A 23036-nucleotide genomic window follows, 5' to 3' on the forward strand; every position below is an offset into this window, starting at 1 on the left:
GCCACCCAGTCTGCCCCAGATCACGTTTAGCACTAGCAGCCAACCAGTCGGGCCCGAGTCCGCGGGCAAGAAGCGATTGGGGGCGAGTGAGTTCAGCCCCGCGGTCCCCCCGTCCGGGTCCCCCCCCGCCCGGGCCCGAGGCGGTATATCCTGCCCTCCCCGGCCACCTACCCCTCGTGGAAGCGGACCGGCGGCCTCGCTGTAACGCAGAGGCGAAATGTAGCGAGCCGGGGGTCGCGGCTGGACGCTCGCCTTGGCCGGGGGTGCGGGGGAGGGGGGCACGCCGGGGGCCGAGGAGGACTGCCGAGGAGGAGTGATGAGAAGAGGGGGAACCCTGCACCCCCCGAGACCACGGGTCCCTGCTGCCACTCGCCAGGCGCCCCCCTTCCTCCCAAGCGAGAGGCAGGTCAGTCCTGGTGGGTCTGGGGCGGTGGGTGGCGGAGGGCGGGAGCCCTGGCGCGCAGCGCATTTGCTGAGTCTGAATGCGGGAGAGGCGGGGGCGGCCACCCAGTTACTTCTCCCCCTCCCTGGGTTTGCAGATTCTAAAACGGGTCTTTTTTGTTCCCTCCTCAGGGCATCCTGGTTCACTTTTGCTCCTTTCATCCGAGGGCCTTAGGCCCGTCCGAAGTCTCTTTAGTGGAAGGAGTGGGGTGAGGGACTGGCTTCTCTTCCTGGGAGCCCCCCTTCAGTTTAGGTAGCCTGCCAGGAAGACAGGAGGAGGAGGGAGGGTCAAGTTCTAGCACACACTGCTGGCGTAGGAGCAGTGGACTCTCTCCTGCCCTGAGGGCAATTTCTGGATCTCTAGTGAGGGTCTTTGAGGGAACCATGGGACTGTGTTTAAGGAGATTGGAAAAGGGAATCTGGATGTGTGACTTGAGCCCATAGAAAGAGAAAACAATTCCCATGGGTCAGTTACTGGACTTTGAATCACCCTTTCCCAAACTGGAGTTGACTAATTGTGTGTGTCTAGAATACTTAAGTCCTTGGTCATCCTACCTAGGGAAATTCGCTTTGAATTTATTTTTCCTTGTACGAACTGTTTTGGTGAAATGGGATAGAGTGGGATCACGGCCTGGGGATTCCTTAAACAAGAAAAGCGGGGCCCTTGCTGCTAGAGGCTTGCATTTGGGAGCAAGTGCATTTTGGCTTATGCTGCTTTTTATTTTGCTTTGCTTTGTTTTAGTTTTTTTTTTTAGTTGCTGCTTTTGTTGTTTGTTTTTGTTTTTTAGAATTCCACTATATCCAACTCTCAGTAACCCTGGGGAACAGGGCGAACCTAGGGAACTGAAATGTTCTCATAATAACCAATAGTTTTACCTTCTTCTCCTTCAAACTGAGATAACTCTCTTGTCCTATCTGACAAACCCACAGGGCCAAGAGCAGGGGGAGAGAAGTAGAGACAGAAGCCTGGATCCCAGTCAGCGTCTGAGCTTTTTGTAACACTGCTGACTCTCAAGGGCAGGAGTGGGTAGGCCTCTGGCTCTTGGCCTTGGTCTGGCAGCCTTGCCCCATGGCCCAGGGAGTCCTTCTAGTTTTGTTTTGGTTTGTTTTTTTTTCCCCCTCTCGGGGGCTAGGGCATTTGGGGGTCTGGAGACTTTCATTTAATGATCAGATTCTCCCTGTTTATTTGTCTTGCCCAGCTGTCTTGTGACTATAAACAATCACTTTCTGCAGTGGAGTATGAGTGCTGTGTGGCAGGGAGCTTGCGACTGAATTTGTAACTGACCTCACTGGGAGACCACACTTAAATAACCCGGGGTTTTTCATGAGCGTTCAAGAAGGGATCTCCCCCAGGACATCCGTGTCCACCCCTGGTCACTGAGAAGACAACGTCAAGGTCTCCTGCGCCACGTGGTCCCACTCCCCAGGCTGGCCCCATCTCGTGGCTGTTGACTACCGTGGTGATCCCCATGGGGCGGTGAGCTGCCGGGCGGCAGGACGGCAGGGGTCGCGCCTGGTGGGCCTCCAGAGGTCACAGGGCAGGAATGGGCAGTTGTGGTGAAAAGAAGGAGGAAACGAGCAAACCCTTTATGCCTGCCTTGTGGGAAAGTTGTGCCGGTATGAGCTGTCCTTGGCCATGTCATAACATTCTCTTTTTTGTCTTCTTCCTTCCACATCAGGTGTTCCACACAGATTCCCGTGACTTGAAGGACCAGGGATTTGGGGCAGGACAAGGTCTTCCCAGGAAGGAAGGAGATCTCTGGAGGAAAGGGGAAGGACGTCAGACAGTGCGCCGGGACGAGCGCAGCCGGAGGAGCTGTGGGAAGCTGAAGGAGCCCAGCCGGGGGCACAGGCCGGAGCAGCAGCCCTAGGCCGAGGCTGCCTTCCGCAGGATTTGAACTCAAGCTACTTTTCATGAAAGAAGGGCCACCTCAGAGGGCGCCACGGACTTGGCTGGGCACTTCTACTCTGGATGCCCCCTGCTCTGAGGACCCTGCTGCTCAGAACCAAAGAATATTAAGAGGCCAGATACGTTTCCCCCCGGCCCCGAGCTGGCCGGCCGGAGTCAGGCCTCTGCTCGCCTAGTGGCTGGCCGCGGAGTCTGGTGGGGAGTCTCTAGCTTCCCTCCAGCTCGCGGCTTTCGTGCTTGATGGGGCTGCCTGTCGGGGGACCAGCGTTTGCCGCACCTGGTAGGGGCGGAGAGCCGTGGGAAGAGGTCCCGCGGCGCCCAAGCCTGGGTTCACCCCAAGACTAAGTGCTTTCCCGACTTAGAGAGGGAGAGAGAGAAAGCAAGAAGAAAAAAAGAGAGGGAGAGAGAAAGGAAAGTTCCCCTTCCCCTCCTCCCTTCCCGTCATGTCCTCTAAGCCAGAGCCGAAGGACGCCCACCAGCTCAACGGGACTGGCCCTACTCCCTCGCCCTGCTCTTCAGATGGCCCCGGGCGAGAGCCCTTGGCCGGGACCTCAGAGTTCCTGGGGCCTGATGGGGCCGGGGTGGAGGTGGTGGTGATTGAGTCCCGGGCCAACGCCAAGGGGGTCCGGGAGGAGGACGCCCTGCTGGAGAACGGGAGTCAGAGCAATGAAAGTGATGACGTCAGCACGGACCGGGGGCCCGCACCGCCCTCCCCGCTCAAGGAGACCTCCTTTTCCATTGGGCTGCAAGTGCTGTTCCCCTTCCTCCTGGCAGGCTTTGGGACTGTGGCTGCTGGCATGGTGCTGGACATCGTGCAGGTAGGACCTGGGGAGGGCCGCTCTTGACCATGAGCCCGGGGCTACCTTTTCCTCCCGCGAAACCGACTCTTGGAGCTTTCTCTCCACCTCCCTGTGAGAAGCAGCTGCTGCTTCTTAGAACCGTTTCCCTTTGGATCACGTCCTCGACTTCTTCTCGGTCTAGTTACTTTCTATGGAAGCCTCAAGGAAGCCCAGTAGCCCTGAGGAGGTGGTCAGGGCAGCATTGCTTAACAGAAGCAGAATCTGTTCCAGAGCTCAGGCTTGGAGGAGGAGAGATGGAATGAGGTTGTTGCCTGCCATCCCTCCTGGGCGTTCCTCCTGAGCCCAGCTCTGTAGGGGAGACACTTAGATGGGACTCCTCTTTATGCTTTATTTTCCCTTCACTTGGGGTTTGAAGGATACCCACAATAGAAAGCTCAGTTTCAAGTCTCCCCTCCATTCCCCTGCTGGGCAGGAATTTGTTCGGCTGCCAAGAGGGTCTCAAATTAAGTGGGAAGGTTCTTAAAAGCATTCTCTGTTGCTTATCTGCTTGGAACCTTGGCACGATCTCCTTGGGGAACAGGGGTGGGCACCTGCCATCTGATGCATGATTTGGGCAGGAAGTGGGGTGGGGGGTTGGCATGGCAAGACCTGGAAGTGCTGACTATGGGGTGTAAATGGGGACAGAATGTAACCAGGCCTGGGCAGAACTCTTTCTCCTCTTGGCTTCTTACCTGTCTTTCATGAACCTGCGCTGGGCAAAGAGGGCTCTTTGCGAGGCTACTGGGTAGAGTTAAGGATGGGAATTGGCAGGACCTGGAAGCTGAGAGCCAGGGATATGCTATGTAACCTACTGCACGTTAGGACTCACCCAGAACCTTCAGGTCCAAGAGGTCCCAGTCTTGTTTCTTGGGAAAAGTTTTTTGAAGTGCAGGAAGACAAGCCCAGTGGAGTTAGACCGGAGGCGCTAGGTTTATCGAAGTAAATCATTAGCAGGTATCAAAGTCCTGCTGTGTGCTGAGCTCTGTCCTAGGTACTTGGAGAAATACAAAGACCAGAGGAGATCTGGCCTTGGCCCTGGGGACCTCGCAGTTTGTCCCTAACCATGGAATCTCCCAGGAGGACATGGAACTCAGCATCCCCTCCCCAGTGCCAAGCCAGTTCTACAAAGGACGCATGCGGTGATGCAGAGAGGCCTGCTGGTGGGATGGAGGTTACTATGCCAGTGTCCCAGGGAACTGAGGGTGGTCAGTTGTAGGTGGTTCCGTCAGCGGTGTCCACCTGGACCACTTTGACTTGAGCCCTTAGGAGAAGCTTGCTTGCTAATGAGGATGGTGTTTATGTCATGCCAGAGCGCCTTGCACTGCCTTCCCTCTCCCCTACCCTACTGTCTTCTGGGTTGTTCCTCATGGAGGTTGGGAAGCCAGCCTGGAGCTGGGAAGGTAGGCTTTGGACTCCTCCCCCTAGTGGCTGCTTCACCTCTGAGGGCCGTGAGGGGGCCTAGTGACAGGAGGAGAAGTAAGACTCTTCCATCTCTTCCCGGTGGCCTTGATTCTCATTCTTAAGAGTTCTGGGGTTCTGGTTTGGTACTTACAAAGAGGTAGAGAGCCAGGTTCCAGTTGTTTTATTTTCTGGATACTAATAACAGTAATAATAAACAGCATTTGTTGGGCCCTTCTGGAGGTGGGCCCATGAGGTGGAAACCATAATCCTCTCCATTTTGTCGATAGGAAGCCTTTGGCTTAGAGGGATTAGGTAACTTGTCCCTGGTCATCTTGACTCAGAGCCCGTGCCGTTAACCTCTATGGCCTACACCATGTCCATGGTTCACCAGTTGGTTAAAGACTTCGGCAGGAGTCTGCTCTCTCTGTGTCTTCCCTTGAAGAACAGGGTGGATCAGAATCCAGAACAATTGGAGTTATACTCTAAAGTGGACAAGAACAAAGGTCCTTAGCAGTCCCCCACCCCCACCCCTTTCCCCCCATACTCGGAGAATTCCAGAGCTGGAAGAGGCTTCTGACATCTTGCCCCACCCCCACCCCGCACCCCTGAGCCTGAGACATTGGTAGGGACCTTTGGAGCCTGCCCAGCATGCCCACAGAGGGCCAGCAATTGCCCTCTGTGTGGCACTTAGACTCACCCCAGAGCTAGGGTCCACGGATGTGGGTGACAATGGCTGGTTTGTCCTTGTCCCCCTCCCCCAACCTTCCTGCCACAGCTGGGCTGAAGCAGGCCCTGCAGATGGCTACAGAGATACCAGGGTAGGAGGAGGGTGCAGAAAGACCAGGCCATGGGACTGCGGGGAGATTCTGAGTCCACATCCGGGGAAGCAAAGGTCGGGGGGCCGGGGGAGGGGTGGCTGACAGTCTCAGATTCAGGAAGAGCAGGATGATTTCTAGGGCTTCACACTTGCATCCTCCCTCCATAAGCTAAGCGGGCCTTCGGTGGGACAGAATCTGGGAGTGCCTAAAAGACTGGGGCCATCTGGAGGAGATGGCTATAGGGTGTCCCCAGCGTCTCAGAGCAAATGAACAGAAGTCTGAGTTGGTGCGGATGTCTCCTTGGTCCAGGGCCCGCCCCCCCCATCTTTCCCTACTACTGCAGAAGACTCAGTCTCTTTCTGGAAGGTCATTTCTGTTGCCTCTTATCTGCCCTCTCACCCAGTCAACGCACGCAGCCAGCCTCGGCAGTGAGATAAGGGGCTGCTGTACTGGCCAAAAGTAGGAAAAGGATAAAGGGCCAGCCACCTGCTCCGAAATCCCACCGTGGCTGCGAGTTGCCGTGATATTTAGGAAGGCAAGCAGGATTGGGCCCCATGTTGGGACTGGAGGGGGTTGAATATGGTTGGATGGGGATCTGCCACAGGTGCTCTGGGCCCCGCCCCCCCAAGTCTGGTCCTAGGCCATTGCATGCTGGCTGGGAGGGCCCGCCTGCCCCCGAAGTCACTCCCCTTTGCTGTCGGCCTTTTGAGGGATAGGGGAGACAGGAGGTGGTGGACCAACCTTCCCTGGAATTCCCAACTGTGTTAAGACAGGTATTATTTTAACTCACTACTCACTTGCTGAGGATCCCAAGGAAAGGAGACAACCCCCTCACCCAAATACCTCCTCCTCCGGCTTCTCCGCCCTGCTGTGTATATGGAAGAGCCTACCAAGATGAAAGTGTGGGGGAGGGGAAAGAGGCATCCTCCCCGGCTGGCCTGCTCCCAGGGCTGCTGGTGCTCCTGGGCGGGACTCTCGGATCCTGTCCTTGACCACTTCCTTTCTCACACTTCGTACAGCCCTGAATACCCAGGCGCTGCCCTGAGGCCCGACACCTCGGACGCCTGCAGAGGGGGGAAAGGCTCAGACAGGTGATCAGACTCAGTCCTCACCCCGAAAGCTCAACTGCAGCCCAGCTTCTGGGGTCCTCCCACAACCTGGGGCTCAGAGCTTACCTATAGGGATTTTCGTCTTCTTAATGTCTTGATTCCAACTTTTCCTGGCTGTGACTTTCCTCCCTGCTTCTACCGTCTGGAGGCGGGGAGGTGTGGTGGGGAAGGGAGCTCAGGGCAGAATACTTGAAAGCGGGCGGGAGTCAGTCTGTGAGGCTGGAGGAGGTAAGGGATGGAAGAGGCAATAGGGAAGGACGGGGGAGAGGTACCGGCTAGGCCGCTGAGGTACGAGATTTAGGGTGATCGCTTTGAATCAGGATTACTTTGGGGTGTGGGGGGAGCAGTCTCATTTCTCACCTCCCGGGATAGCAGAGCCCAGTGAGCCCCCAACCGCAGCCCCTGTCAAGGACGGAGAAAGACAGGGGAGAGGAGCTGCATTTCTGAAAAGCAGTGCTGTCTGTGGACGCCCTCCCCCTGCCGAGTGGGGCACTGCTTCCCTTTTTTATCCCCAGCAGAGCAGGAAGGCGTGGGTGCAGGCTTGGCTGACAGGTCTGACTTCAGGAGCAGGCGGGCACTCCCAGCCAAGATGAACAGGATGGGCCTGAATTAGGCCAAAGGAAGAAAGAGAGACCGCCTGAGCTGCCTCTTTGAGAAGGTTCTGTGGGTGAAGAAAGTATGTGTGTTAGGAATTGGCTACTCTGAGCCACGTGCCAGCTCAGGGCGTTGCTGGGCTGCTGGTCAGGTGGTGTGAGATCCCAGGCTGAATTCTGTGTGGGCTGGAAAGACTTCTGCACAGGGGCTGGTACTGTGGCGGCTTGCTCCCCTTGCCTGTCTCTCAGCTCATCACCTCTGAAACCCTATACCTTCTCGGTCCTGCTAACGAGTGTGCTGGGAGGCAGAGGGCCCTGGGAGGGCTGAGAGGGGCTTAGCTGCGCTTCCTACATTCTTTTTCTTAAATAATCACAAAGACAAACAGTGTTCCTTACAAACAATTTAGACGGTATTCCATGCATACACTTAACATACCTCTTTCCAGGCTCCTTGACTCCGGGAGCTCATATACATTACCTACGCTGAGCCAAGGGAGGGGCAGATGGTCTGCAGTGAGGAGGGGATATGAGGCTGTGCTCTGAGAGAAGCTTTGAAAGCCCCCAGTCAGCCACCCTCATGAGGGGAGGGGAGCTAAGGGGAAGTCTTCCCCTCCTTGGAGCTGTTTGTCCAGTTTAGGGGAGAAAGGATGAGGCACAGCCCCATATGGCTGGGCCTGCAGGGAACTGGAACCCCAGTGGTAGGCACCAGCCGTGTCCGAGAGGAAAAGTGCCCGAGTTCCTCCAGGCTGGATGGGGCTCGCTGGGGCCGCCTGCTCTCGGGGCACCTCAAGAGTGACAAGGGGTTCGCATCCTTCCAGCGTTTGCGAGGGCCTGCCTCTTCCTGCGGGTACCTCTAAGCTCAGCAACTTGCTAGGAAAGAGGGAGGCAGGGCAGGGGGGACTCTTTCCCATCCGTAGTCTTAGAGAGGGGCTCCCCTAAAGAGAGCCCTGCGCTCTCCGCCTGTGAGGGGCCAGACCAGGAGCTCAGGTAAGCGTGTGCTCTAGCCCTAAGGAGATGCGCCCTTCCCCCAGAGTCCTGGTACGGTCTTCTCCCCACCACACGCGCACACAAACAAAACGCATTTCTCTTTTTCTGACAGGAAAAGAGAAATCCTTACCTTACAGGCCCTCCTGGTGTCCAGCCTCCCCAGGTCTCGGGCCCTAGCCCTGGCCCCCTCTGATACTCCTTGCTCATCTTGTATTACTACTGCTGCTATTATCATTATTATTATTATTATTATGTTAAAAAAACATATAACAAAATTTATCACCTTACCCATTTTTAAATGTACAGTTCAGTAGTGTTAAGTATATTACATTGTTGTGCAACATTTCTGAAACTTTTCATCTTGCAAAACAAACCCTAAGCACGAAATCCCTTTCCAGCCCCTGGCAACCGACCATTCTACTTTTTATTTCTATGAACTGGACTACTTTAGATACCTTATATAAGTGAAATCATACAGTATTTGTCTTCTTGTGACTGGCTTCTTTCACTTTAGTATAATGTCCTTAAGGTTTATCCATGTTGTAGCACAGGTCAGAATGTCCTTCCTTGTGAGGGCCGAGTACTGTTCCACTGGACATATACACCTTTCGTGTGTCCATTCATCCATCAGTGGACACCTCGGTTGCTTATACTTCTCGGCCATTGTGAATAATGCTGCTAGGAACGTGGGTGAGCAAATATCTCTTCAAGACTCTGCTTTCGCTTCTTTGGGATATATACCCAGCAGTGAGATTACTGGCTCATGTGGTAGTTCTATTTTTAGTTTTGGGGGGACCCTCCCCACCGTTTTCCCTAGGCAGTGGAGCATTCCATGGCCCCACCAACAGTGCACAAGGGTTCGGGTGTCTCCACACCCTTTGCCGACACTCGTTGCTTTCTGGGGTATCTCCGCAGTAGCCATCCTGGTGGGCATAAGGTGATAAATCTCACTGCGGGTTTGATTTGCAGCCGTCCTTCTTAACTATGGAATATCAGTGCCGGAACTGCCTTTAGAGACCCTCCGACGTGGCCCCTGAATTGTACATTTTACAGTCGGGAGCTTGAGGCCCCCCGTAGTGTGTCTGGGGTCCCCAGGCAGGTCCGTGTGGGCCGACGCTGGGGAGGTAGCATGAGGCCCATCCCTGTGGTCTCTGTAGGAGACCCAAGGCTCTCGGTCCGGTGTCCTCACACCTACAGCGCTCTGCCTCCTGACCATGACCCTCTGGTCAACCTCCATACGCCCGCCTGGCCGCCTGCCCCCTCCTCCCTCTCCAGACCATTCCTAAAACAAATAAAGAACAAATAAAGGAACCCATGTGGCAGTCAGCACCGGGCAGGGAGACGCAAACCCAGGCTTTTTTTGCCAGTCTTCAATTTCACTTGCAATTAAAGTAGCTTTCACATAGCCAATCCTGGCTCCTTGGTTTTTTCCCCCTTAGCACAAACAAGCATAGTGCCTTCTGAAACTCATTTTCCTCATTCACAAAATGGGGATTAAAAATAGCCCCCATCTGAGTGGACTGTTGATCGGTCGAAATGAGGAACTGTACAACGTAGAGTGCTTATAAGCAGCCTAGCAGGCAGTCGGCACCGAACAGCTCTTGGCTGAAGGAGCTGGTAGGAGAGCCAAGCCTGACAGGCCCGGGACTAGAACCCATGTCTCCTGACTCCTAGTCCAGTGCTCTTCCTGCAGGGAACATATCCTGCAGTGAGTATAGATCCCCCTCGCCTCTCCTGAGAGCTTGGGGGAGGTATGTGGGGTGAGGGACTGCAGAGGAGACATAAAAAGCCTCTTGCGAACCAGCACGCAGAGGTTTGGGGGCCCCAGTGTTAATTCAGAGCCTGTTGAGGAGGAGAGTTGCTGTGGCTGAGGCCCAAAGCCCTTGGACACAGAAACCAAACAAACTAATCTCCTCAGCCCCAGCCCCATGGAGCCCAGCTCTCAACAGCTGAGACAACACCACCCAAGGTTGAGGCCACGGAGAAACTGGACTGAAGGCAGAGAGGTTGGGGTTTGCTATTTGAGGGGGGATCACAAAGGAGTTCTGGCGTGTAAGCCAGCCTGGGGTGACAGCCGTGTGGGCCCTCACCTCCTGTCCCTCACCTCCAGAAAGCGGGCGGGGGAGTGAAGCCAGGCTGAGGTCTCCTGCCTGGATGAGCCCCTCCATGTCTCCCCGTTTCTGGGTGGCAGGAAGGGGGGGCTGTGTTGTTGGAGCACCATGGTCTTGGTTTGGGTCCAGGGTTCTTGGAGAAAAGGCGGCTGGCGTGCTCACACCCTGCTGATTGCACTTCCTCCTCAAGCCTCTGATCCCAGACTCTCTGTTCAACCTGATGCCAGCCGTTTGGGGCACTGAAATTCCTGGGTTCTGTTTTCACCTTGTAGCACTGGGAAGTCTTCCAGAAGGTGACAGAGGTCTTCATCCTGGTGCCTGCGCTGCTGGGGCTTAAGGGGAACCTGGAAATGACCCTGGCATCGAGGCTGTCCACTGCAGTGAGTGTCCTGGCGGGGAAGCATGGGACACACAGAAGACTTGGGGCAGCACAGAGCCGGACTGAGAGATCACTGCAGGCCTTTCCCAAGCGCCCAGGCCTGGAGTGTAGGGCTGGGGTGGGAAGGTGTAGGGAAATCCCAGCCTGGGTGTCCTGCTCCTGGACAGGGGCTCCCTGCCCAGAGTGGTTCCCAGGCTCGGTTTCTGGATGTCCCAGCCGTCCCTGGACCGTTGCCTCACCCCCTGCTCCGCAACCCGCCTCGTGACTGTTTGTGCAGCTTTGACAGGCAAGCATCATGCTGGTCCCTCCACCTGCACAGACGGGGGCCGCCTCTGATCTCCAGCCCTACTCCGCAGCTGGGCAGGAGCAGAGCCAGGCCTTCCCAACCCCCATCCATCCCCTCCCCCTTCCCTCATGGCAGCTTACTCTTCACTAAGGGAATAGACAGCGAGAGGGCTGCTTATCACTCTCCCTGCCCACAGCCCCGTAGATCAGCCATGATGGCCCAGAGACTGAACCGGATATAGGGCCATGGGGTGGGAGGTGGGAAGCAATAAAACTCAGGAGGCCAGGGGAGCCATCCCTATGGCCCGTGTGGCTACAAGTCTAGAGACGGCAGCAGAGGGAGTGGCAGCCTGTCCAGCCTGCCCACCCTGCCTGACTTCCGGCCTACTCCCATGCCACCTCATTCTTCCCAAACCCTTTTGCAGCCTCAGTCCCACACCAGCAGCTGACCTTTCCTGCCCTAGAATGGCAAGCTGGCTTCAGAGCCAGTGATCGGGTCCCTCTGACCCATGTGGAAATGGGCTTCCGCATTTCCGGCACACAGGATGGAATTTGCCTCTGCTCAGCAGTTGTCCTGAGGAGAAGAGAGGGGGCTGGCTTGGGAGCCCCCTTTCTGCCCCCGCCCAGCTGCAGGAGCTCAGGCTCTTTAGCTCCTTCCTTCTTCCGGCCCCCGTGATGCTGCTTCACTTTCCCTGGGGGTTATGTTCCGGTTATGTTCCGGTCCCAGCGTCTTAGACCCCATTCACTGCCTCCTGATCCAGGCAGGGTCCTAACAGATGGAGCCACAGGCCTTTCCCAGCCTGGAGCTCCAGCCCCCGCCTCCCCTCCTTCTCCCAGGCCAACATTGGGCACATGGACACACCCAAGGAGCTCTGGCGGATGATCACTGGGAACATGGCCCTCATCCAGGTAAGAAAGCAGAGACTAGAGAGGGTGGGCTAAGCTTCCCCCTTAGTCAGGAATCTGAAAGGCTGAGTTCAGCCCCAGCCAGCTTGTGAGTGAGGCGCCAGCATCCTGCTGAGCTGGCCTCTCCTGAAGCAGCTCTAGGAGGTAACCAAGTTTCCCAGGCAAGCGGCCAAGACGGGGAGGGCCCCAGCAGGTCCCATGTCAGTTCTCGGCTTGCGGGGGTCCACTGGGCTCGAGTGCCCACAAATCGGACTCGGGAGTGCAGGATTGTCCTCGTCCACCGTTGTCCCATCCCCATGTGAGGCGACACGGGTTCCAGACTGGGAGTCTTCCCCCTCGAGTCCCAGGCCTTGTCTCCTGACTGAAGGCTCAGGCTCTGCTGATTCTCACCCCAGTCCCCAGAGGGGATGACTGGCTCCTTCAGCCAGTAACGTGTCCTGGGCTCCTGCGGGGTGTGCTGCCCAGGACCAGTGTCTGGTGTGAAACTAAATAAATAAAGACATCATTCCAGCCTGGGGGGACTGCACAGTCCAGCGCAGCCTGCCTCCTGGGGCTGCACAGAGCCAGGAAGAGGGCCGGCCCAGCGCTCGGGCCACCCGCGCTAGGAACCCTGCTGCCCCTGGCTCTCTTGAGTTAACCACTCCCGCCTCAGGTGCAGGCCACAGTCGTGGGCTTCCTGGCATCCATCGCAGCCGTTGTCTTTGGCTGGATCCCTGATGGCCACTTCAGTATCCCGCACGCCTTCCTGCTCTGTGCCGGCAGCGTGGCCACGGCCTTCATTGCCTCCCTGGTGTTGGGTAAGGAAGGGAGAGAGGGGCGGGGGAGGAGGGAGGGCCGGGCCTGGCACCTGCAATCTCCTTTTGTTCGTTGATACCCCTTTTATCTCTTCTCGCACCACCTGGCCCCTCCCCTTCCTCCCCAGGTATGATCATGATTGGAGTCATCATTGGCTCTCGAAAGATTGGCATCAACCCAGACAACGTGGCCACGCCCATTGCCGCCAGCCTGGGTGACCTCATCACCTTGGCACTGCTCTCAGGCATCAGCTGGGGACTCTACCTGGAGCGGGGTGAGGCTGAGGCCACTGAGGGTGTGACCAGGGTGGACCCCCGGGTGGGATTTGGGAGAGACAGCAGTGGGTTTGCAAAGGTGTAAGGATTTCCCCTATGTTCTTAACCGTGTGGTTGGAGCGCAGTTTTGTACTAACTCCCCCCTCCCCCCCCCCCCCCCCCCCCCCCCGCCCCATGCCCCGAGCTTGGCTCAAAGTCACGCAAGGCAGCAGGGGCACAGGGGAAAGTATCTGAGAAATATATTCCTGCCTGGTCCTGTGGACTCCTACTTGCCTTGGAGGAGTAAAGGTGAAAGGCTGAAGGAGAGGAGCTGAAGCCTGGAATCTGCTTGCAGCATGGGTGGGGGAGTGGGGGAGACAGGGATTTCTGGGGCTCCAAGCAAGGAACATTAGAAGCTGGTCTCTTGCCCCTGATTAGCCCCAGGCCTGGGAAGCTCTCAGCTTGGTGTCCTCATCTACACAAAGGACAAGGCTGCCCGCCCCCCCTCTCCTGGGCTTGCAGGGAGGATGGATGATCCAGGCACCTGGTGTGGGGTTCCTGCTGATCTACCAGCGCCGTGGCTGGGGCCGAGCCAGGGGAGGCCGGAGCCGGGCGCCGCAGCGCTCACCTTCCTCTCGCCTCTGCCTCCGTCAGATGACTGGCAATACATCTACCCCCTGGTGTGTGCCTTCTTCGTGGCCCTGTTGCCTGTCTGGGTGGTGCTGGCCCGACGGAGCCCAGCCACAAGGGAGGTGTTGTACTCGGGCTGGGAGCCTGTCATCATTGCCATGGCCATCAGCAGGTAGGCTTGGGCTTTTGGGACACACCCTCACCCCCTTCTCACCCCGCCACAGCCTCCCTGTTGAGCCCTGGAGACAGGAAATGTGGTACAGAGCCTAGAAATGCCTTCCAGAGTGTATCGGCTCCATGTCCTTCTGTCACATGTGACAGAAACCATCTGACGTGGGTTTCCTTAAAAAGCAGAGTGCACTGGCTTAGGGCACGAAAATGGCAGAGCTGGATTCAGGGGCATCAGGGCTGCGATGTTCTGTATCTCTCTTTGGCTCTGCCTTTCCCTATGATGGCCTGTGGCTCCAGGTTCATACTAACTCCAGTGGGAAGAAGTTCACAGTTCCACAGAGTCCCACCAGAGAATTTCACTGGCTCTCATCCATTCACAGGGCTATCCCTGACTCACTGTGGCCTCAGGGAAGTGATGCTCTGATTGGACGGGGCTGGGGCCTAGCCATCCTTGGAGCAATGTCACCTGAACCATAGTGACTGAGTTTGAGAGAGGTAGTTCCTGGGGAAGAGGCCGGTGCTGTTACCACAAGGGGAAATAAAAACTGAGTGGGCAGAACAGCGGTCCTCGTGGGCTGCTCACCCTGGGCTCCTCTAGCCAACCTGGGGGGGGCGGGGGTGGGCAGGTACAGGAGGCAGGGGCCTGACCCCGTGCCACCAGCTTGCTCTGGGGGGCGCTGTGCCAAGTCTCAATATTATAAACAGCAACTGGTTCTGGCAAAGGAGGCAAGGACTAGGAGACAAGGGAGCCCTGGGAGCCCCTTGCTCCCCAAGGCCAGATGGGCCTGTCATCCCCGGAACTGAAATACAACCTGTCGGTGATCTTTGTGTCACTTTGTCTTTGCCTGTGTAGTGTGGGAGGCCTCATTTTGGACAAGACTGTCTCAGACCCCAACTTCGCAGGGATGGCTGTCTTCACGCCTGTGATTAATGGTGAGGTCTTGGCATCAGCTGCCGGGGGAAAGGAGAGGGGCAGGAGGAAAGGACGTGGGGCCTTTGTATCAGTCAGGACTCCGGCAGCAAGAGCATCCGGCTCAGACCGTTCAGGACTCTATCAAGGGGGCTGCTCACAGAGCGGGGAGCCGGGGATGGACCCAGAGATTAGCAACAACCAGAAGCCCTTGTCCTCCAGGGTCAAGAGGAGAAAATAATGTTAGAGGAGCCTAGAGAGAACACTCCTCTGCCCCCGACAGGGGCAAGCCACTGCCAAAAAGAGAGGGATAAGGAAAAAAAATACCTGAGCTCTCTCTCCTTCCACCCTCTCTGAGTGTGTCCTGCTGGCTCCTGTTGAAACCCAATGAGAAGCAGCCAGCAACGGAGCGTGGGTGATGCCCAGCCTCTCAGAGCTCAAGGCAAGGCTGAGAAGAGCAGGGAAGAGGCCGGGGGTGGGAGGGTAAACAACAACAAGCACCGTTCCTAGGAGAGGCACCAGAGGCCAGAGCTCAAACCCGACACTTGATCTTGGTTCCTAGAACCAGCACAGGAGCCTGGGTCTGCTCAGAGCTGTGGAGAGGGGCTGGGCAGGGCACGGCCTTGTCGCCCCGGCTGTGTGGGGCTGCACGTGCACAGGCTGCCTAAGTGTGCAGATCTGCCCGTGCCCCTTCCTGAACTCTCAGCACCCTAGGGGCACGTGGGTTGGCCAACGTCTCCGCAGAGGGGAGGATAGAAGCAACCTGGAAGACTTCCCGGAACGGGGGTGGGGGGGTGTCTTTGTCTTCCTTCTTGGCGTCTCACTCTCCTCCTGGGCACTGGTGAATGTGTCATGCCCTCCCCACGCCTCACTCTGCCCCCGCCTCAGCGCTTCTGTCTCTCTGCAGGTGTCGGGGGCAATCTGGTGGCAGTGCAGGCCAGCCGCATCTCCACCTTCCTGCACATGAATGGGATGCCAGGGGAGAACTCTGAGCAAGCCCCTCGCCGCTGCCCCAGTCCTTGTACCACCTTCTTCAGTCCTGGTAATGACAGAGTCCCGGCCTCCTGGTCCGTTCCAGCCCCGGAGGGAGGGGGCCAACAATGAGGGAACCTCCCCTCCGAAACATGTGGGCCCTGGCTGGGCAGCTTCGCCCTCTCTGCTGGGCCTCACCAGCTCTCTGGAGAACAGATCCCAGGCAGGAAGACTGTCCTTTCCGCGGGCGCCATGGGGGCTGGGGACCTTGGGGGGGAGCGGTAGAGACCATCAGCCACCTGCCATCCTGGGGTGTAGCGGGGCACCTCCGGCCTGAAAGGCCTTCTGGGGCCAGGGCTCCTCCTCCTCACTCCCCCCCCCCCGCCGCCCCCCGCTCTCTCCCCTGGTCCCAGATGTGAATTCTCGCTCGGCCCGAGTCCTCTTCCTACTTGTGGTTCCGGGACACCTGGTGTTCCTCTACACCATCAGCTGTATGCAGGGCGGGCACACCACGCTCACGTTCGTCTTCATCATCTTCTACATGACAGCCGCACTGCTCCAGGTACGGGCGGGCAGGAGCGCGGGGAGGGCCCGCCGCACCCTCTGCCGCCTCTCGTTCTGGGACTGGGTGGCCCAGAGACACAGGACAGGGGCCCCGGAGAACAGGCCGTGGTTCCGGCAGAATCGCCAACATGCTGTGTGACTCTGGCCCAGTTGCTTTACTTCTCTGAGCCTCCGGGATACATTTGCCAATTGAGAGGCATGGCCCCAACGTGGTGGTTTGTAGGCAGGTGGTGGTTGTAGGGTGCTGGGCAGGTGGGCCTGGGGTACCTTCATCTTCTTATTTTGAAAGAATTATACATTCACAAGAAGTTGCATAATTTATGTACACAGAGGCCCCATGTACTCTTCAGCCGGTTTCCCCCACCGGTAACATCTCCCATAACTCAGTACAGTCACAAAACCAACCAGTCAGCGTCGGAACTATCCACGGGGCTGACTCCGATTACACCGGTTTTACACACACCCGTGTGCGTGTGCGTGTGTATGTAATTCTGTGCAGTTCTGTCCCGTGTCGATCCGTCCATCCAGCACCACGGTCAAGACACAGCACTGTCCCCTGCCCACCAGCCCTCCTCCCGCGCTCCCCGTGGAGCCACACTCGCCCTGTCAGACATTGTCAATTGCCATAGACTTGACTTTTGAGTGGTAATGACAGTCCCATCGTTCAAAACTTTTTTAAAGGTTCACAGTGAAAGCTCTTCTTTCCCGCCCTCGTTCTGCCAGCCAGCGTCTTCCCTCCCGGCCGTCCACGTAGTCCATGTCCTGTATATCTTTCAAGCCTCTTCTATATTTATTCAAGCAAACGTATAATTCTTCTTGTTTTCCTTTTTTTTAACATGCATGTAGCATACTCCACGCACTGTCCACACCCTGTGTTTTCACAGCACAGTTTATCTTCGAGATCATTCCATGTCAATACATAAAGAGAAGAGCACCCTGATTCGTTATGGTTGCGTTCTTCTACCCTGTAGATGTACATAATTTCATTTAACCAGTGCCTTCTGGGTGACCGCTCGTCCTCCAGCCTCTCACCTTAAAACCTTAAAAAGCCTGTGTGTTGGGACATCTTGGGGAGGGCTGGGCCGAGAACCAGCCACATGCTCTTGCCCTGCTGCCGCACTGCCCAGCACGGAGGAGTTAAGTGCCCTCGGTGGGGAAAGCGGGGGCGGAGATGCCGGGGGCCTGCGGCTGGGGCTTAGCCCTGGGCTCCCACTCTCACCTCTGCGGTCTTCCCTAGACCTGTGGCGGACCAGGGCAGGGCACTGAGTGCCCTGGAGAGGTTCTTCCTGATCGCTTTGCTCCCTCCGGCTCAGCCATGTGTCCTTGGGACGAGGCTGCAGTGAGGGGAGGGCTGCTGCCATGCTCTTCCTGGAGCATGGCCCAAAGTCGTCCGGGCCACACTCTTTATATGGGACTCTGCTGCAGCTGCTGGAAAGGGTGCAAAGCGATGGGGGGCTGGCCCTCATGCAGAGCCGGGGGCAGGCCTTGGGAGCACCAGGCAGCTGCGTGCAAGGCAGGGGCAGCATGAAGGGTGCTGGAACCAGAGCCTCTGGCGGCCTCGGGGAGAAGACAGGAGAACCACCAAGCTGGCCTAAAATTAGGTATCGGTTCTGGCTTCAGGTTCCCCCAAGGTCTCCATTTCCTGCATCTGAGCCTCTTCAGGCAGAATTTACATACCACAGTTTTTGCAAAGCACAGTCAAGAGTAAAACCTCCCTCCCAAATGACTGTGTTGGAGATTTACCGGTAGAAAGCATTTCATTCTCACGCAGATGCGGTCATTTAGGGAGCCCACATGTCAGGAATGGTGCTGAGCGTAGAGAAGATGCAGGCCTGCCCACTCTCCCCTGGTATTCCAGATCAAGTGCTTTGCCAACTTCAAAGTGTATGTGAGTCTTGCTAAAGTGCAGATTCTGATTTGGGAGATCAAGAGCAGGACTTGAGGTTCTGCATTTCCTTTTTTTCTTTTTTTTTTTTAACAATTTCATTCATTTATTTGAGAGGGTGAGCATGAGCTGGGGAGGCGCAGAGGGAGAGGGAGAAGCAGACTCCCCATCCAGCAGGGAGCCCAACACGGGGCTCGATCTCGGGACTCCAGGATCATGACCTGAGCCGAAGGCAGAGGTCCAACCGACCGATCCACCCAGGCGCCCCGAGATTCTGCATTTCTAACGCACTTCCAGCTGTTGTTGATGCCACTGGTCCTGTGCCCACTAGCAAAGGGCTAATCGGGATCATTCTTGATCTGTAGACATGGAAGGGAAGCAAGGGCACAGATAAAGCAGCAGATAATCCAAAACGTCTTTTGCGTTGATATGTACTCTCTGCTTTCTACTCGGCTGACTTACTCGTAATTCTATTTTGCTAGGGCTCATGTTAAACTAGACTTGCATTGTTTGAGCCCACAACAGCAGAATGGAAAGGGTCAGGAGGAAGCTAGCTTGGGATAATCGACTGTTACTCAGACAACTGTGCCGGCAGCAGCCTCAAACACTGTCCTTATTCCGCTCTGCTCCGAGGAGAAACCCTTGTGTGAAAAGCAAGCTCCAGGCCCCAGCCCCCTGCCAGGCTCCCGGAGAGGCCCACACGGCAGGCACTGGAGTGACCCAAGAATAGGATGACCCAGAATTAGAGGCAAGAGGGCTGAATTGCTGCAATAAGTAGGACTTAGATGAAGTAGTCCCCCGTTTGGTCAATTTGGGAGCAGAATGTGATGCTGATGGGGGAGGTCCTGGGGAGTAGCAGCATCATGCCCCGCAAAGGGCTCATGGGACGCTGATGGTCTGCTGCAGGCGGTGACTGTGCAGTAGAGGAACATAAAGCGGTGGCTGGGGTGGCAAGATGAACCATCGCAGCATATTCCCCAGGGATACGATGAATGTGCTCTATCCTGTGGCCTCTGGCTCCCCCTGGAGAGAGGGAAGGCTATAGGCCGGGCCCTCCTGTCTCCGCAGGTGCTGATTCTCCTGTACATCGCAGACTGGATGGTGCACTGGATGTGGGGCCGGGGCCTGGACCCGGACAACTTCTCCATCCCGTACTTGACCGCTCTGGGGGACCTGCTTGGCACTGGGCTCCTAGCACTCAGCTTCCATGTCCTCTGGCTCATTGGGGACCGAGACACAGATGTCGGGGACTAGCCTGGTCACTCAACCTTTCCCCCTACCCCCTGCACTTTTGTTCGAATTTTTTCTTTTGTTCTCCTTCCCCCACCCCACTCCACACTCCCACCTCTTTCTACGACTTCACTTTGATACCGAATTCTCATTATTTTCAATGGGAATTTTTATACATTGAGCCAAGTTTGTATAGCAAGAACTCCCGACAGGACAGATGGACTGAGATAAGCAGTACAAGTAGATTCTTTGAGACAATCACCAAGTGCAATTTCATGGTGGGTGCCTCCAGGTGAGGGGGATTGGGGCAGGGGTTTCCATCTAGGATCTGCGGACGTTTGGTTTAGCTTTAGCAAACTCAGTCATGGCCCTAATGAGAAACCCTTTGTGAGTGGGCTCTGGTTTTTTGGGTTTGTTTTGGTTTCCTCTCTCTCTCTCTCTCTCTTTTTTTTTTCTTTTTGATTGAACAGAGAGATGAGTATCATTCCCCTCCCCCATCCCCCTAAAACACACACACTTTTTTCTAAAAATGGACCAACTTCAAAGCACTAGTAAAAAGATAGCTGCTTCTGGCCCCTTGTAACTCTAGCCCTATCTTCGGCCCTTCGTCCCAAAAAGAGTGAGGGGGACTAACCATTCAAAGTGTATACACATCCCTTACCCAATTGCCTGATAAACACCGCCAGCCCCTCCTTTTGATCTTTTTCCCATTGATCGTCACATCTGGGAAGAAATGAGCAGGAGCCTGGTCTCTGTTGACCCATGTCCACCAACAGGTTTAACAAGATCTACATCCTCCCTGGGCCCAGAGGACCGATTGTTTATCTCTGTTCAATCTTCGTGTCTCATTGCCTCTCAACACCACCTTTCCCAGAGCTTGCCAGGTTGGGTTCCGAGACTAGGGACAGCGAGCGAGTACGTGGAGGATGGTTGGGAGACAGAGGGCAACCAGGGCTGTTTCACTGCCACCAAGGACATTTTATGTGGCCACTTTAGTCTCCGTCACTTCCTGAGATCATTCCTGCCGCCGCGCTGTGGAGGGCAGGTTTCCTCTCTCTTGGCTTCTGCCCTCATTCACCCATTCAACAAATACACCACCTCCCCAAGAGGAGCTCTTGTGCAGGCACGGTCTGAAGCTTACACTGAGCAATAGTGACTGGGTGCCCACCGCGTGGTAGGTACTGTGCCAGTGGCCAGGGAAACAGCTCTCAGTTCAGCTCATTCTCCAGATACAAAGGTCTTGCGCCCCTTCCGACCCGACGGAGAAAGTTGCCTGGCTAAAAGTGTTTGCGGTCTGTTATCAGGCCAGGTTCTGCCTCTGAATCTCACCTCTGTGCGGTGCCGACCCCAGCGAGAGCCCCCAGCCCCGTCGCTCCACCAGCAGCTCACTTCCCTGAACTACCCTTCCTCACCTTTTCTTCCCTCCATCTCTCCCCACCGGCCAGCCGAAAGAGGGTTCAGACCCAGTAGGCTGGACGTCTCCAGCTGCTGTGCTCTTCTCTGCCCAGTGCAAGCTTCAGGGAACACTGGAGCCTCTGCATCCAGCACCCCCCCCCCCCCCATTGCTCTGACCAGATCAGAAATCTGTCCACACTCGCATGTGTGCCAATCTGAGTGTTCAGATGCAGGTTTTTTCCTAGCCTCTCCACGCACGGCCTCCCCATTGACCCTCCTCTCTGTAGTGGAAAGGGCCCATCTCCAGGGGCAGGCTAGGCAGGGACCCTTGCTCCTCCCAGCCCCACGCCTCATCCTGAGACCTTGGCTGGGACCTCCAGAGACTCCACCCACACCACCTTCTGGAGCCTTCGAATTGGAAGGAATGGTAGAGGCTATGTAGTTGGGGCTGGGGCTGGCAGAGTTCATTAACACCAGCCCAGGCTTGTTTCTGCTCTTCCCTCAGGCCCTCTTCCAGCTTGCCCTCTACCTGCAAACACATCTGCACACACACACTCTTGTACAGGCACCGAAACCAGCGCCCCTGCCTCTGAGGCTGTGCCCCCTTGTGTTCCCCTGGAGACCTGGAGCCTCCTCCGTTGCTGAAAAAACAGGAAGGTGGGCGTGCCCCAAGCCCCGAGTGTGTGAGCAGAGGGAGGACCACGGGGTGAGAGGGAGAGAAAATGAAGTAGACTTTCACGGAAGATTCATTTCCTTTCCCCTCTCCCCGACTGCACAGACTGCATGTACTTTTGGCCTGGCTGCAAGGAGCAACATTGGTTTACTCTTGTATCCTTAAAAAGTTACAGAACTGTGTCTTAAGAGAATTATTTATAGTTACTATAACTGAATTGACAAATGTCAACGTAACTGATAAATTATATTTGGTAAAATAAAGAGGACGTTTATTTAGGTGGTTGCTGGTTCCTGTGTGTCTCACCCGAAAGCAGTGGTTCTGCATCCCCTCTGGAGTCCCACCTCCTCCTCACTCAGAAGTGGAACGGGGCCAGAGCATGACCAAAAAGGAAACAGCTCTTAAATAGAGATGTGTGATAAAAACAACAACAACAACAACACACATCAGTCATTTCTTGAGAAACAATGAGTGGTGTTCTGGGACATAGGCCAGAAGCCAGTGCAGTGTCCTTGCCTTCCGCACATTGAGCCCGCCTTGGTCAGGGTACCATGCTGCGGGGCACAAGCATCTGTGGGGTAAGATTCCTTCCCTGCAGAGGCTTACCATCTGGCTGGGTTAAAATTATAACAGCTCTGATTTGTCGAGTACTTACAGGGACATGCTTCACTGTGCTCAGCCCTGTAAGCCCTTAGAAATTTACAATGACTTACAAAAGGTTTGGAGTCAGACGGGCGGTTCAGATCCCAGATCTTCTGCTTGCCCTCGTGTGATGTTAGGGAATCCTGTACCCTCTCTGAGCCTGGCTTTCCTTATCTGCACTCATACGTCTTTCCTACAATTGCTAGGAGACTTCAGCGAGGTAATGCACATAAAGCACCAAGCTCTGTGCCTAGCACCCACCAAACCCCGAGATACTAGTCCATATTTAAAGGGTGAGGGGATCGGTCAATGACAAAGCAATGTCAGTATGATGACCATAGGGGTACACGGAGGGTGGCTAGGGGAGCAGGCAGATGGGAAAGACACCTAACCCAGTCTTGAGGGTCAGGGAAGTCTGGGAAAAAGCCAAGGGGAATAGGAGTTAGCAGAGAGTGGGAAGAGGAAGGCATCTTGCAGAGGAAACAATATGCTAAGCAGGGAAAGGAGCCTGGAGCTTTGGGGAACCACAGGGAGTCCCATGTGCCTGGAGTTGGGAGGGCAGTGGGTGACAACGTGGCCTCATGAGACACAGGTTTGTGACAAAGCTGTGTTCCTGAGATGTCAGAAATGGAAGAGCAGGGCCCTAGTGCAGCGCCCCCAGGTCTGACTCCAAAGCCCCTGCCGGGAACCCCTGCCCACACAGGACACTTCCGCCACAGGACGTGTGAAGGCCTCGACCAGCCTACAGTAAATGCTGGGCATTACTCATCTCAGTCAGCAGCCTTTTTTTTTTTTTTTTTCAGCTTTATGGAGGTATAATGGACAAATAAACTTGTAAAGTATTTAAAATAGAACTTGATGATTTGATATATGTATATGTTGTGAAAGGATCCCCCCCATCAAGTTAATGAACACATCCATCACTTTACATATTTACCCTCTTTTGTTTGTTTGTGTTTTTTCTGGTGAGAACATTTAAGAAATCAGTGTTTTATAACAGGCCTGGGCTCTTGGACTAACTCTTCAAAGAAGCAATATGTTAGTAAGATTTATTAGGGCTAACAAAAAGAGGATAATTGCTAAATTATTATTTATATAATGTTTTCATACACAGTATATTATACTATATCATATACT

The 23036-nt window shown here is 55.5% G+C and overlaps 1 protein-coding gene and 1 long non-coding RNA gene across 3 annotated transcripts; one reads left to right on the top strand and one right to left on the bottom strand.

Annotated features, from left to right (window-relative positions):
• SLC41A1 (solute carrier family 41 member 1) lies at nt 1-21535 on the top strand. Of its 2 annotated transcripts, XM_027611018.2 has the most exons (11): nt 1-406; nt 2121-3168; nt 10481-10588; nt 11710-11781; nt 12431-12575; nt 12701-12847; nt 13482-13629; nt 14482-14561; nt 15446-15580; nt 15924-16072; nt 19028-21535. In XM_027611018.2, the coding sequence occupies exons 2-11, from the start codon at nt 2794-2796 to the stop codon at nt 19211-19213; spliced, it is 1545 nt and encodes a 514-aa protein (XP_027466819.1). In that variant the 5' UTR covers nt 1-406; nt 2121-2793; the 3' UTR covers nt 19214-21535. The 2 variants fall into 2 exon arrangements, with proteins under 2 accessions (XP_027466819.1, XP_027466820.1); XM_027611019.2 differs by lacking the exon at nt 10481-10588.
• LOC113932240 lies at nt 5084-7195 on the bottom strand. The gene is made up of 3 exons (XR_003522996.2): nt 6878-7195; nt 6584-6736; nt 5084-6472 (listed from the first exon to the last, which is right to left on the bottom strand). It is a non-coding gene; the product is annotated as an uncharacterized LOC113932240 (long non-coding RNA).
• Nucleotides 21536-23036: the final 1501 nt, after the last annotated feature.

This window comes from Zalophus californianus, chromosome 10 (assembly GCF_009762305.2).
Source record: "Zalophus californianus isolate mZalCal1 chromosome 10, mZalCal1.pri.v2, whole genome shotgun sequence".
Taxonomy (NCBI): domain Eukaryota; kingdom Metazoa; phylum Chordata; class Mammalia; order Carnivora; family Otariidae; genus Zalophus; species Zalophus californianus.

Excerpts from the sequence above, each read along its gene's own strand:
- SLC41A1 (XM_027611018.2), top strand. The coding sequence starts at position 2,794 with ATGTCCTCTAAGCCAGAGCCGAAGGACGCCCACCAGCTCAACGGGACT. Across the intron at positions 14,562-15,445 it reads CTTCACGCCTGTGATTAATG|GTGTCGGGGGCAATCTGGTG; the intron begins GTGAGGTCTTGG and ends GTCTCTCTGCAG. Across the intron at positions 16,073-19,027 it reads TGACAGCCGCACTGCTCCAG|GTGCTGATTCTCCTGTACAT; the intron begins GTACGGGCGGGC and ends CTGTCTCCGCAG.